This window comes from Nomia melanderi, chromosome 8 (assembly GCF_051020985.1).
Source record: "Nomia melanderi isolate GNS246 chromosome 8, iyNomMela1, whole genome shotgun sequence".
NCBI lineage: Eukaryota > Metazoa > Arthropoda > Insecta > Hymenoptera > Halictidae > Nomia > Nomia melanderi.
Genome location: NC_135006.1, coordinates 10874887 through 10887170, shown reverse-complemented (window position 1 = coordinate 10887170; position 12284 = coordinate 10874887). Strand labels below are relative to the sequence as shown.

Sequence of the window (12284 nt, the reverse complement as noted above, 5' to 3'; positions counted from 1 at the left end):
AAACCAAAGTAAAATCCATTCAGTTGAACAGTAGTTGGCAGTGAAATAACTCGAATGATAGGAACACCGAGATCCGTGTTCACAGGTGTCCCCGAACCGGCGCTGTCTGAACCAGCTCAACAGCTGATCGGAGTACGAAGCGGCGGTGAACGGGGCCACTATTGCACCAACCACCCCGCGATTGGAAGAAATTCAATTCGATAATCGTCGCTGGTTAACGGCCAGACGTTCACCACACACGGGAGAAAAGCGTCTCGACGGCACTTGATAAGAATAATAAGAGGGAGAGACAGAGAGGAACAGAGATAGTGGTAGAGATAGAGGGAAAGGGAAACAGGCGAGGAAGAGAGGAGGGAGAGCAAGCGAGAGAGGGAAGAATAAAAACAGGAGTGTGGAGGAAGAGAGAGGGAGCGGTGGAGAGAGGAGAGAGAGAGGAGAACGACGACGACGACGACAAAGAAAAAGAGGAAGAAGACGGACAAGGGCGAGGGGAGAAGATCTCTCTTGCTTGCTCTGGACACGCCATCATGGTCAAAACTTTCCAAGCGTACCTGCCCTCGTGTCACCGCACTTACTCGTGCATTCACTGCCGTGCTCACCTCGCCAACCACGACGAACTCATCTCTAAGGTGAGCCGTGATAGATCAGGTAACGAACAGACTTCTCGCATTCGTTCTTCCGCTTTTGTTGTCCGCGCCGCGGACTCGCATACACGTACCTACCTACACACCCCCGCTACCCCCACCTCCAGGACCGCCACCTTAGATGCGTTACACGGTCTCTTCGCTAACACGCTGTTTCCTTTTTGATTGCAGTCCTTCCAGGGCAGTCAAGGTCGTGCCTATCTCTTTAATTCAGTGTAAGTATGCTAATGCCTGCCCTCGCAGTCCCAGATAGAATCGGCGTGGAAAGTGGGACGCGAACGCTTTACCCGGGGAATTTATACAGGGTGTGCGAAACTGTTAGATTCCGAGTAACGCCTAGTTTATTGTTGCCTTTGTACAATACACGCGAAACGGAGAGGGTTTGAAGTAAACGTCGCGGGATCATTGAAGTTTCGCGTTGGGCCAATTCGAATTTACGCTCGAATTGTTTCGAAGATTTCGTGCTTCGAGTGGGAGTATTTGTTTTATTTTCTAGCGTGTATCGTTCCTTCTTGATGATCGTGTTATCGTTGTAATAGGGGGGATTCTAATTAAGGGATGAGATGAGCTATAGGATTAGGGGATGTCCCCTTCTTTGCACCAGTCGATTTCACATCCCTTCCAGCTTCTTATGGTTGCTCATTATTTCAGGGTGAACGTGGGCTGTGGTCCTGCAGAGGAGCGAGTTCTGCTCACTGGCCTTCATGCTGTGGCTGATATTTACTGCGAATGTTGCAAGACCACCCTCGGGTGGAAATACGTGAGTTTTTTTCTTGTCCCGTTGAAAAGTAGATGGCGCCCTGAAATACTAGATAGATCAGCCGTAAAAGGTCACTTTGAAATTTTCAGGAGCATGCGTTTGAATCGAGCCAGAAGTATAAAGAGGGCAAGTTTATAATTGAGCTTGCACATATGATCAAGGAAAATGGATGGGAGTAAGCGATGTCGGGGTAGAAGTACATGGTACATCCCTAAACATCGACACCCATCCGACTGTCCCTGATGTTGATGACGACGTCGATGATGATAATGATGATGATGGTGATGATGATGGTGATGATTATGATGGTGATGATATGATGATGATGGTGATGATGTTGATAATGATGATGACGACAACTACGGCGTCGATGATGATACGCCTACAATGTTGTTCCACTTGCAAATGTTTGCGGCCCCCTACCCTCTGTCAAACCACCAACGAAAGTCTGTGATTTCATTTGTGATTTGTAATCTTAGTAACTCTTTATGTTTCGGACAATTCGACGCTGTTTTTCGTTGTTTCTGATCGATTCGTCGACAAGCGACAACCGATGACACCGGTGATCCGCTCTGCTGCGGATCGGACACATGAAGAAGTATTGTAAAGAAATTATTTTTCAAAAAAAATAACGGAAGAAAACATAAGCAGCAAAAATAAATTGATAAGGGAAGAAGGAGAAAGGGAAGAGAAGAACGTAGGTCAAGACAAGGAAGGAAACGAACAAAGACAGAGTATAAGACCGAGAATGATGACGATAAGAAACGATGGTGATGAATATGATGACGATGATGGTGCCATGACAGAAAGGATAAAGACCCGAGATCGCTCTGTTCGAATAGTGGGGTGCCCCACTTAATTTTTCAATTCATTCATCCACTTGAGACGTTCCCCTTGTGTACGTCCACGATAAATGGTAAAAAATTAACGCGCGGGGCACCCCGATCGATCAGTTTCGAATCTGTTATGCACCGGAGCAGCGCAAGTGCCACAGACTTTGCTGGACTGACTGCCTGCCTGCCGCGTCTATCATTGGAATTTCACTGCCGATATTCCTAATATTAATTAAGACCGCTGTTTCGTGTGTAGTTGGCGACGCAGCGGCGGTAGATTCTAGTATAGCTTACGATATAGTGTACTAAAGCCTATGTTACAATATTATAGGACCTCATGAACATAGAATGTAAGGATATGTAAGAGTAATGACACTAAGAGAAGCGAAGAATGTGCAGGGAATGAGAGTGAGAGAGAAAAAGAGGGAGCGATAAAACATGAATGCGAGGAAGAAAGAGAGAAAGAGAGAGAGAGAGAGTGAGAGAGAAAGAGAGAAATCGATCGCGAGAGAATGATAGGGAGAGAAAGGTAAAAAAGTTACTTGTGTCGCGCGTACATCTTTGATTTTATGTTCACCATGCCTGCCAAACTGTCTGTTTGTCTGCCAGTCGCCATTATTGTTAGTGAAAAGAAAAAAAAACCGTATTTTAACATGTTCACGTTCTCGTCGGCTCTTGCAGGGTGTGGTATGACTGAATAATATTTTTGTTGTGAAACGATCATTTGGACTGCGCCTTCCTATGCACGCACCACGATGTATTAAATGAAAATATGATTAAAAACAAAAGAGGTAAAAAAGAATGGAACAAAATAATAATTGCTCATTATTTTTTAATAATCGATCTCATTTGTAAATATTAAATAGAGTTCAGTGTAACATCACGAGTCACTGTTATCACACAAGAGGTATCGGAACCGTCGTGTGTTCTCCCTCTAGTAACCCGAATGTACACGTTTGATTTTTAACGTTGGCCATTAAAGAAAAAAAAAAGATTCATACACTGGATATTGACTTATCATTTTTCGTGCTAGACCAGTCTGTACAACAGTGAAATTTTAATGTATTTCATTTCCGTTAGGACCCCTTGTCTCGGACACTGCATGTGTGAATTGGACAGGTTTATTTTTAGGTAGCTTCGCACGCTACCTTCGTTACTTATCTGTAATAGATTTAATTCAAAATTTTAGACGTATAGCGAACAAAATTGGGATCTTAATTATTGGAAGGACGTTCATCTTTCGGAGCATGTATTTTATAAGACAGAAGTACACAATGTATTTCGTGTAATATACCAAGGCGAAGGTAGCAATAATTGTAGAGCGTGAAGAGAGAAAAAAGTTTATTTTTATTTCGATAATGAAACTAATCGATCAAAAGTGTAACTGTGAAACAAGTGTACAAAAATTGATCAGCTCTTATTGCGCTAGACATTTCTGAAAGCATAGATTGAGTAATGGACACGCGAAAAAAAAAATTCAGGTGGAGTTTAAAAGCTTTGAGAAATGGGAAACAGGTATCGTATGTTCATTGTTTTAAATGCATACATATGAAAGTGCAGTGAACTTTGCGTGTATGTAGAACAAGTGGTGAATGAATGTGCCGGCCTAATCCTTCATGCTGTCTCTTGGAGAGTACTTTTTATATTACTGTGCCGATGTCCCTTTATCCGCACTCACTTTTCTGGGAGTCTTGTTAAATTATGGCCCACTAACACTGATTCTATAGTTTCCAACCTCCACCGACATCCACCATTACCACCATTACACAATTTTGCTTTGTAAAACATGTTCATAATAAAAACAAAGAGGAAATACAAAGTATTTAATCGAAACGTCTTCTTTTAATTCAAATTTACGCCTCGAATGTGAGAATTATGCTTTGATAAGAAATACCTGGTACTGAAATCGACATTGAAAATATAAATTAATAAATAATTATTATTTTGTATGTGAAATGACAAATATAAATTTAAAAATAAAACGTAGACCGTCCGATTGATTTTTTTAATCAGAAGATAACACAAATCTGCAGACTAATTTATTCTCTTCTTTATCGGCCGAGCTAAGAATGCATCGAAATGTGGTTAATGCATATTTCGACGTCCGTATAAGTCGCTGCGCGATGGATGCGTAACATCGACGTTGCTCCCGGGTCTTTTGTGGTTCCTTGTTGGTTTCCTCTATTTTTGTTTACATTTTAGTTTGTTTAAAAATGTTATAGACTTTTGTTTGTTTCTTTGGAGTTGTGTAGTGACGGATGAACGTGATTTCTGCTTCGAAAATGAAAAACACAAAAGTTAAAGCAAGGTAATGCATTTTCAGTGCATTAAAACAGTTCGGATCTTAAAATACTTGTTGCTTCTGCTACATCAAAAAAATTTTCTTTCTTTAATTATTTCTTCATAGTGTCACATATGTTATCCTTTTTGCTAATCTGTTATTTTCAAACACTCGGTACGAGATGTTTGCATACATTTGTCTTTATTATATTAAGAATAAGGAAGTTATATTTAACTCTTGAGAGTATTGATTTTTCCCCCTACTGCTCACGTACGATGGGAGCCACGAGTTTGTTTCATTCACGTGTGACTAAACGTATTTGTTTTTCTTCTTATTTCAAAATTACGTAACATACGTTTTATATAAATTAACAGAGCTAATGATAGACGTGAATTTTGTCATAAAATTTTCATTCCCTGTAGATGATATTCTGCACAGAGGTCAATCAAAATACACGAAAGAAAGGCTCTTTTGCTTCTTTATTCTAATTTGATTGTTTGTTTTCAGACAATGTATGGAGCGTTTTGGCGATCAAGGAGGATATTTTGATGTTGTGGTACGTCCAATGCTTCAACAGGGACACGAAGGAGAATTATGTGGGTGGCTGAAAGAAATGAGTTTAATTAGGACTGTTTCCAATTGTCCTCATCCTGAGTGTAAAGGAAGAAGTTTGGCTTGGAATCAAGCAAGAATTGTAGATAAATATAGTTGGTCATGTCCCAATTGTGCTAGAAAACAATCTATAAGAGAAAATTCTTTTTTTTTTGGTATAAAGTGTGACCTGAAAATGTGCCTTCAGTTGATATTAGGATGGTGTCAAATGATACCTAGTGAACTCACTGCCAACTATTTAGGTATGCAAAGATTTTCATAATATATTTGTGTAATTCATTTGTGGTAATATAAGATAAACTATGAATATCCTCATTTCTTCTCAGAGATAAAGAAACATGTTGTTAAGAAAGTCTATGAAAGATGTGACGAGGTTTCTGAAAATTATGTAGCAACACATCCGCAAGATTGGATTCTGGGAGGTCAAAGTGCAATATTAATTGTGGATGAATTTCCTAATGGCTATATGACTGAGAATCCTTCTGATGTAACTACTGCTAAGAAGCGCAATAATAATTCTCATACAATAGTTTGTATTGCAGAAGCAAACACCATACCGACTCGCATGTGGTTACATATGATTGAAGCAGTCCCGGAGGTATGCATATGCTATATATAAGTGTTACTTTTAATTTGCTTTCTATTCTTAATATTTATTGTACTGTAGCCAATCAAAGTGGATAAGTCTCAAGGAGAAATCGATAAATGCAATATGGTGAAAGAAGCTCTAAAGGAAATTACAAAACACAGTGCCCCTGGCAGTTACATTGTAGCAAACAGTCGTGCTCGTTGCTGCAACTATGAATTGCTGCAAGAATTAAAGCAATACAAAGTAATTAGTGTAGAACAGTTACAGAAATTTGATCCACCTGGTAAAAATAAACTTCTAACTAACTTAGGTATGTATGATATGTACCTTTTCTTTAGGTACTTCACTTTAGGAAGAGTTTGATGCAGTGTCATTAATGAAATTATTTATATTCCTAGAAACAATTTGGCAAACTAGTGTTGAAATTTGTGAAGAAATTCAAGAAACTACTCATAATCTGGGACAACGTATTATAGCTAAACATTTATGGAGGCAGAGATTTGGTACGTCTCCTTCCATGGCATTTCAGTACATGCTTAATCATATTGCAGAACGTTATCGCTTTGTCTAAACGGAATTAATATAGCGTTTTCACTAATTTAGGTTTATTTCTCCAATTACTACAAGCAATATCAATTGTTAATGAATAATTTTTTTTTCATAAAAATCACATTCAAACTTGAATTCGTAATGTAGGATGATAATTGTCATTTTGATGACTCTTTTATGATATCCTAATTATACAAATTACACAAATGGCCTTACTGAAATTAAGACTAGATATAATATATATCTATATATATATATATATGAAACAATATCTCCATAAGAAGGAGAATATAATGTTTAATAAAACTACGCACTTTGTGTCTTCCAAATATCAAAATATAAATAATTTTCAAGTTAAATGTTTATGACAATTGTTAACTAGTTAGAATTATATCATTGTATAAAATTTTGTCTTTGTTAAAGCACATTTGAGGGGTACTCTTTGCTTAATATTTTTCAGTTTTATAAATTTAGTTTGAAAATTATCTGCTAAAAGACTGATGATGATATTGTTATAATATCAAATTATTTGAAAATCAGTAGCAATTCTAACATTTGATTAAAATGAACAATTGATATAGTTGTTAATACTCACAAAAAAATTATATAAAACTCATTTATACGAAGAAGCAGGTTAAGATTAAAAAAATTGCAGTGTCATTCATTCAAGTGGTTTTATACAGATTTGATTCGTTTTCAATGAAATTTATAATATTGGGTGCAAAATTGGTACCAGAATTTGAATTAAAATTAAGTTAAAGAACCATAAGTAATTCAATTTATATTATTAATACGTACAAGAATTGTAATATTTAATATTGATCTAAAGTTTTATCCAAAGTTTTATACCAGTATTATTTTAAATAATTTACTGCAAAACAGCTGTAACATAAGTTAGTTATTGTCGGTTTTGTCGCCTTAGTTCACTGGAATGCCTTTGCGATAAACCGACTTTGTGATATGCAAATATTATTTTCGTTTATTTCTTAAATCACGTCTGTAAAATGTATAGAATATCGAGGTTGTCAAATTTTTTAGAAGATTTTGCGAACTATGTGATATCAACGTTACTTTCTATGCTAAAAATGATCTATTGCAAGTTAGAAATATAAGAAAATATTCTTTGTGACATAAGTTAAGTGAAATTAGCACAATATTACACTACATACTAGTAGTTTTTATCTCTAAATAGTTAGTGACATCGTTTTATAAACTTTTATAATGATACAGAAGGAAATTTTTCGTAAAAAATGTTTTGATTAAGAAACTTTTAATATTTTTATAACAATTAGTCTTGTAGTAATACTGCTGTAAGTTTGTACAAATATTGTTAAATACCTATGACAAGGAATATGCAATAAGAAAAGTGACGCGTGTTTTGTACCAAAACATTTGTAATGAAAAAATTGTAAGACATTATACATATGTAAAATTTGAGTTCATACTTAAATACCAAATAAAGCAATAGAATTTTGTATACCACGTTTAATGTATGAGTATAAGAAATATTGCCAAAAATCATTGCGAGATACTTTTACATATATTTTTATTTATAATAAACAAAAATAAAAGATAAAATATATAACAAAAATATTTCTCTGCAATTGGTTGTATACACAAAATATATTTTAATTCAATAAAAAACAGTATAAAGAGTGTCTCTTATATTAGCTGCTTATTACGAGATTCTTCATTGTACTTATGTATATGTGTATCAGTATTGCTTTCATAGCTGGAGTGTTTCAAGTTTCAAGAGGTACTGTGTAACAGTGGTGGCAGTTACAAAAAATTTCCATTCATAATTTCTCTGTAACTATTCTGGTCCTCCACCATTTTTCGGAAGACTTGATATTTCTGTTGATGGTACCTTAAAAACAATAATGTAATGAACACTTTAAGTTTCTTCTATGTTTCAAGTATTCCTTAATGAATATAATTGCATACTTATAACATTCATTTTTTGGTTTAATAATATTCGCAGATCCTCCCATTGTTTTAATAGCATCATTCATTGTATTAAATTTTCCAGCTGCGTAAGATCCTAGAATTGCCGCTCCTATCAGCACCGATTCCCTCTCAACAGGACAAAGTACAGGTAAACCTAAAACATCTGCTTGTATCTGAATGAACAGAGGGTTCTGACTTAGGCCTCCACATACTAGTAGTTCCTTCACTTCGTGACCACTAGCTTCTAAGGTTTCCAAAATGTACTTTGTCCCATACTGTTTGATAAAAAATGTAAAATATACTTTTTGATCGGTAGAAATGTTCAAATATATACATATATATTACCGGAGGTGTTCATACCGTTAATGCTTGTACTGTTGCCAAATAGTATAATGCCAGATTTTCTTTATCAACAGACAAAGATAACCCTGATACCTGCATGATATTCAGTGATAAAAGTTTATAAGAAGAACGATTCTTAAATGCATAACAAAATATTTTTTACCATTCCTTTGAGAGTTGGATCTGCCAGTGGGGAGCGATTTCCGTGAAAATCGGGCCAAACGTGAATCTCTTTTGTTAAATATGAAATATTCTTCAGACCCTTCTGATCTGCCATTGCTTGCAATAATTCAGACAAGTATTGTTGTATGTGTCTAGGAAATGATATAATAAGAAGTAAAATTTATAAAATTTTATATAAATGTACAATTAGTTTTATATACAAATAAACTTACTTATTTCTTAAACTTTTTAAAATTCCTGGTGTTGCAGGATGAGTGTCAATTATATGATCTAGCAACTTTCCAGTTGCACTTTGACCACCTTCATTCAACCATAATCCTGGAACCATAGCACTGTAGTATGGTCCCCAAACACCATTCACAAAAAGCTTCTTTTCATTCACTATCATATGACAAGTTGAAGTTCCACAAATTAAAGCTGTAAATACAATAAAACATTGTACAGTTGAAACAAGAGATGTGAGTGACAACTGTGCAGTGAACACAAATTTTACCTAATCTTCTTTGTACATTGGGTGATGAACCAGGTACAGAACATCCTATCATGCCCAGTCCTCCAGCATGTGCATCAATAAGTGAAGTACCCACGGCAGTGCCTTTTAGAAGTCCTAATTCAGATGCAGCTTTAGCTGACAATCCTTGGTCAATGAGATCCCCGGGAGTCCTCACATCTTTACCTTCGTATTAATAGTTCTCTTTGTTAAATAAAAATAGTTAAAATGACGTTTATACTTTCATACTATCTGTCTGAACATAAAACAGACCCATTAACTTGTCAAAAACTACTTTGCACGTGTAATATAATTTTCGTTCTGTGTATTAATATTAGTTAATTACCAGACATGTAGATCAATTCATGTGTAAATAATTTTTATTGATATAGAAACTTGTATTAATACCTATTTTTTTCCAATTGTCTTTTACAAGATCACCCAACTGAATTTGATAAAAAAATTCTTCATTCCATCCATTGTTACCATCTGGATCAGCAATATAATTCCACTTACATACTAAAGAACATAAGGATCTAAAATCAGATTAGCAAGGTACACTGTGTTGTTCTATTTTTATGATGACATACAATGATGTGATTACCTTGATTCAGAACCTGTTGCTTTCCATGTTAGGAAATCAGGCAAATCAAAGAGCAATGCTGCACGTTCCCAAGATAAAGGTAGATTTTTCTTTAACCATAACATTTTTGGGGTCTCCATTTCCAATGATACTTTGCCACCAACATACTGAAGAATTTCATGACCTTGGGCATTTATAAAATCTGCTTCTTCTTGTGCTCTGTGATCCATCCATAGTATAACATTCTGTTTATCTTCTCCTAAGTTAAAAATTATAATGATGAAAGCATATTAGATTTAAATAGAATCACCTTTATGATATTATAATGTACAAACCCGTGGGACTGACAGTAACTGGGGATCCTGTTTTATCCACAACTACCAATGAACAGGTAGCATCAAATCCAATACCTTTTACATTGTCTGCAGAAATGTCAGCTACCACTGACTATAAAAAGTATAATATTTTTATAACAAAAATATATTTTATAAATGTGTTTGTTAATACCTTTACTACATGACAAACTGCACTCCAAATATTATCAGATGATTGTTCATAAAAATTAGGAACTGGATGAAAAATTTCAAGTGGACATGTTGCTAATTTTAATATTTTCCCTTTAGAGGATACCAAAGCAGCTCGGGCACTACCGGTTCCAACATCCACTCCAACAAAGTATTCCATTGTCTTACTCTTTTGATGTAGTCTCCTGAATGTTGTGTGTCTTTTGTTAGGAGCAGCCAACTGAATGTTCTACTTTGAACAGTATCATTATAAGTTGTAAATTAAGAACACAGAATCCTTATCAACAGAGCTTAACTGTAATCATAGAGTTACTTTTTAATATCACATGACCCTGTGATAACACTGACAGAATTAAGAAACACAAGTAAATATCTCTTGCCAATGAAATTTCTTTATATTTCACACACGTGAAGAAAAAAGATGGTACAATGAAAAGAAATACTTACCAATCAAATTTTTTAGTATTTTAATTATTTAAGCTGTCAGACATGCTCAGATCTAAGACTATACATGAATATCAAATCAATAGAATTAACACTGAAGGCAAAGTACAACAATATTACGTAAGACTGACGATACGTACTTCCGTATAAAGAAACACGTGTGCATAAAAAATGCTACGACTGTTACCTTGAATAATTACACCGCATCGTTGCATAGCATAGGTATTTCAGTATTGATAAAACTCTACTGACTCTTCGGATAATTATTGAAAATTAGACAGTCGAAGTATTAAAATCTTAACAGTGCATTTTGAATGAAAAATCTAAAATCTAATTGTTAACAAACAGAGTTGAAAATATACTCCATATTGCACGCACGTGTGAATGCATTTGACAGCGACCTAGCTGAACCTTATCTACTGAGTGATCGAAAACAACACACGTGGGTAATGTTTTTATGTCAAGTGCGTTGTAAAGTGTATAATTTGTGAATATCGTGTCGTTAATTACTATAAAATAATGCTTCGTTTATATAATTAGCATGTACTCTGGCTTCAAGAAGAGTCATTGTAATATGTTCCTCACTTAACGAGTTACATAACCTAAAAGATGGTTCGTTTTAAAAACAGGTAATACAACAATTTATCGAATATAATTAACATTTATTGATTGCGTAAAGTAATTTATTGCAAATAAAATGTTACAGAATACTTATAAGTATTTTTCATTTTTTACCATAACATATCTTTTACGATAAGATAAACGCATTCACAGGTATATAGCATTTGAAATAACACTCGGTGATAAATCCGATAAACAGTTTCCGCTGAAAATCACAACACTGCATTATGCAATACAACAGAAAGTACAACAATTATATGGTGATTTTGGCGTGGCAGCAATAAAAGCTGGTTTTAGTGGTAATATGAAATCTTTAATATGATATTTTATTTATAACCAATTAATATTATGATTTCTTATATTTTTAGCGAAATATTGCAATGAACATACAAGAATAGCGCTAGTGAAAACCAGACACGGTCCACATAGATTTTTATTAAAGTCTCTTCCTTTGATAAATGACATTGCAGGCCGCTTTGTATCAGTAAAAATACTTTATGTAGGAGCAACACTAAAACATTGTTTCCTCTTTATCAAGGTACAGAAATCTTATAAATATCTAATAAAAATTCTAAATGCCTACATGAATTTGACAAAATCTACATATATTTTCATTATACATAAGTATACTAATTTTTTAGAAATACCAGCAAACAAAATTAGAACAAGTATGGAGTACTCTAAAAACTAATCTTGAAAGGAAAAATATGGAAAATGCTTTGATGACTTTAACACCAGCCATGAAAGACTTCACATGAATTATTTATACACATGTATTTAATAAAGTAGTCTTTCAAAGCTATCTGAATTTCAAACAATTAAATTCTTTATATCCTTTCAGCATATCAAGTTTCATTATGTTCTTCATTTCATTCATTTCAG

The 12284-nt window shown here is 34.7% G+C and overlaps 4 protein-coding genes across 9 annotated transcripts; 3 read left to right on the top strand and 1 right to left on the bottom strand.

The window, feature by feature from the left end:
- Positions 1 to 382: 382 nt before the first annotated feature.
- On the top strand, positions 383 to 3244 carry Ypel (Yippee-like). The gene is made up of 4 exons (XM_031978059.2): positions 383 to 629; positions 816 to 859; positions 1296 to 1404; positions 1494 to 3244. Exons 1-4 carry the CDS (start codon positions 528 to 530, stop codon positions 1581 to 1583), a joined length of 345 nt encoding a protein of 114 aa, XP_031833919.1. The 5' UTR covers positions 383 to 527; the 3' UTR covers positions 1584 to 3244.
- A 1076-nt stretch (positions 3245 to 4320) lies between these two features.
- LOC116427560 (uncharacterized) lies at positions 4321 to 7745 on the top strand. Of its 2 annotated transcripts, none has more exons than XM_031978050.2 (5): positions 4321 to 4545; positions 5026 to 5372; positions 5457 to 5728; positions 5798 to 6029; positions 6118 to 7745. In XM_031978050.2, the coding sequence occupies exons 1-5, from the start codon at positions 4496 to 4498 to the stop codon at positions 6288 to 6290; spliced, it is 1074 nt and encodes a 357-aa protein (XP_031833910.1). In that variant the 5' UTR covers positions 4321 to 4495; the 3' UTR covers positions 6291 to 7745. The 2 variants fall into 2 exon arrangements, with proteins under 2 accessions (XP_031833910.1, XP_031833912.1); XM_031978052.2 differs by lacking the exon at positions 4321 to 4545 and adding an exon at positions 4777 to 4958.
- A 52-nt stretch (positions 7746 to 7797) lies between these two features.
- LOC116427559 (FGGY carbohydrate kinase domain-containing protein) lies at positions 7798 to 11116 on the bottom strand. Of its 3 annotated transcripts, none has more exons than XM_031978049.2 (11): positions 10969 to 11116; positions 10321 to 10566; positions 10149 to 10260; positions 9835 to 10072; positions 9639 to 9766; positions 9234 to 9416; positions 8953 to 9157; positions 8721 to 8871; positions 8576 to 8650; positions 8213 to 8490; positions 7798 to 8135 (listed from the first exon to the last, which is right to left on the bottom strand). In XM_031978049.2, exons 2-11 carry the CDS (start codon positions 10495 to 10497, stop codon positions 8048 to 8050), a joined length of 1635 nt encoding a protein of 544 aa, XP_031833909.1. In that variant the 5' UTR covers positions 10498 to 10566; positions 10969 to 11116; the 3' UTR covers positions 7798 to 8047. The 3 variants fall into 3 exon arrangements, with proteins under 3 accessions (XP_031833909.1, XP_031833907.1, XP_031833908.1); XM_031978047.2 differs by lacking the exon at positions 10969 to 11116 and adding an exon at positions 10785 to 10949 and having other exon boundaries at positions 10321 to 10632; XM_031978048.2 differs by lacking the exon at positions 10969 to 11116 and adding an exon at positions 10785 to 10926.
- Pop5 (POP5 ribonuclease P/MRP subunit) lies at positions 11079 to 12200 on the top strand. Of its 3 annotated transcripts, none has more exons than XM_031978057.2 (5): positions 11079 to 11227; positions 11322 to 11410; positions 11556 to 11701; positions 11771 to 11940; positions 12044 to 12200. In XM_031978057.2, the coding sequence occupies exons 2-5, from the start codon at positions 11391 to 11393 to the stop codon at positions 12158 to 12160; spliced, it is 453 nt and encodes a 150-aa protein (XP_031833917.1). In that variant the 5' UTR covers positions 11079 to 11227; positions 11322 to 11390; the 3' UTR covers positions 12161 to 12200. The 3 variants fall into 3 exon arrangements, with proteins under 3 accessions (XP_031833917.1, XP_031833916.1, XP_031833915.1); XM_031978056.2 differs by having other exon boundaries at positions 11098 to 11245; XM_031978055.2 differs by lacking the exon at positions 11079 to 11227 and having other exon boundaries at positions 11262 to 11410.
- The last annotated feature ends 84 nt before the right edge of the window (positions 12201 to 12284 follow it).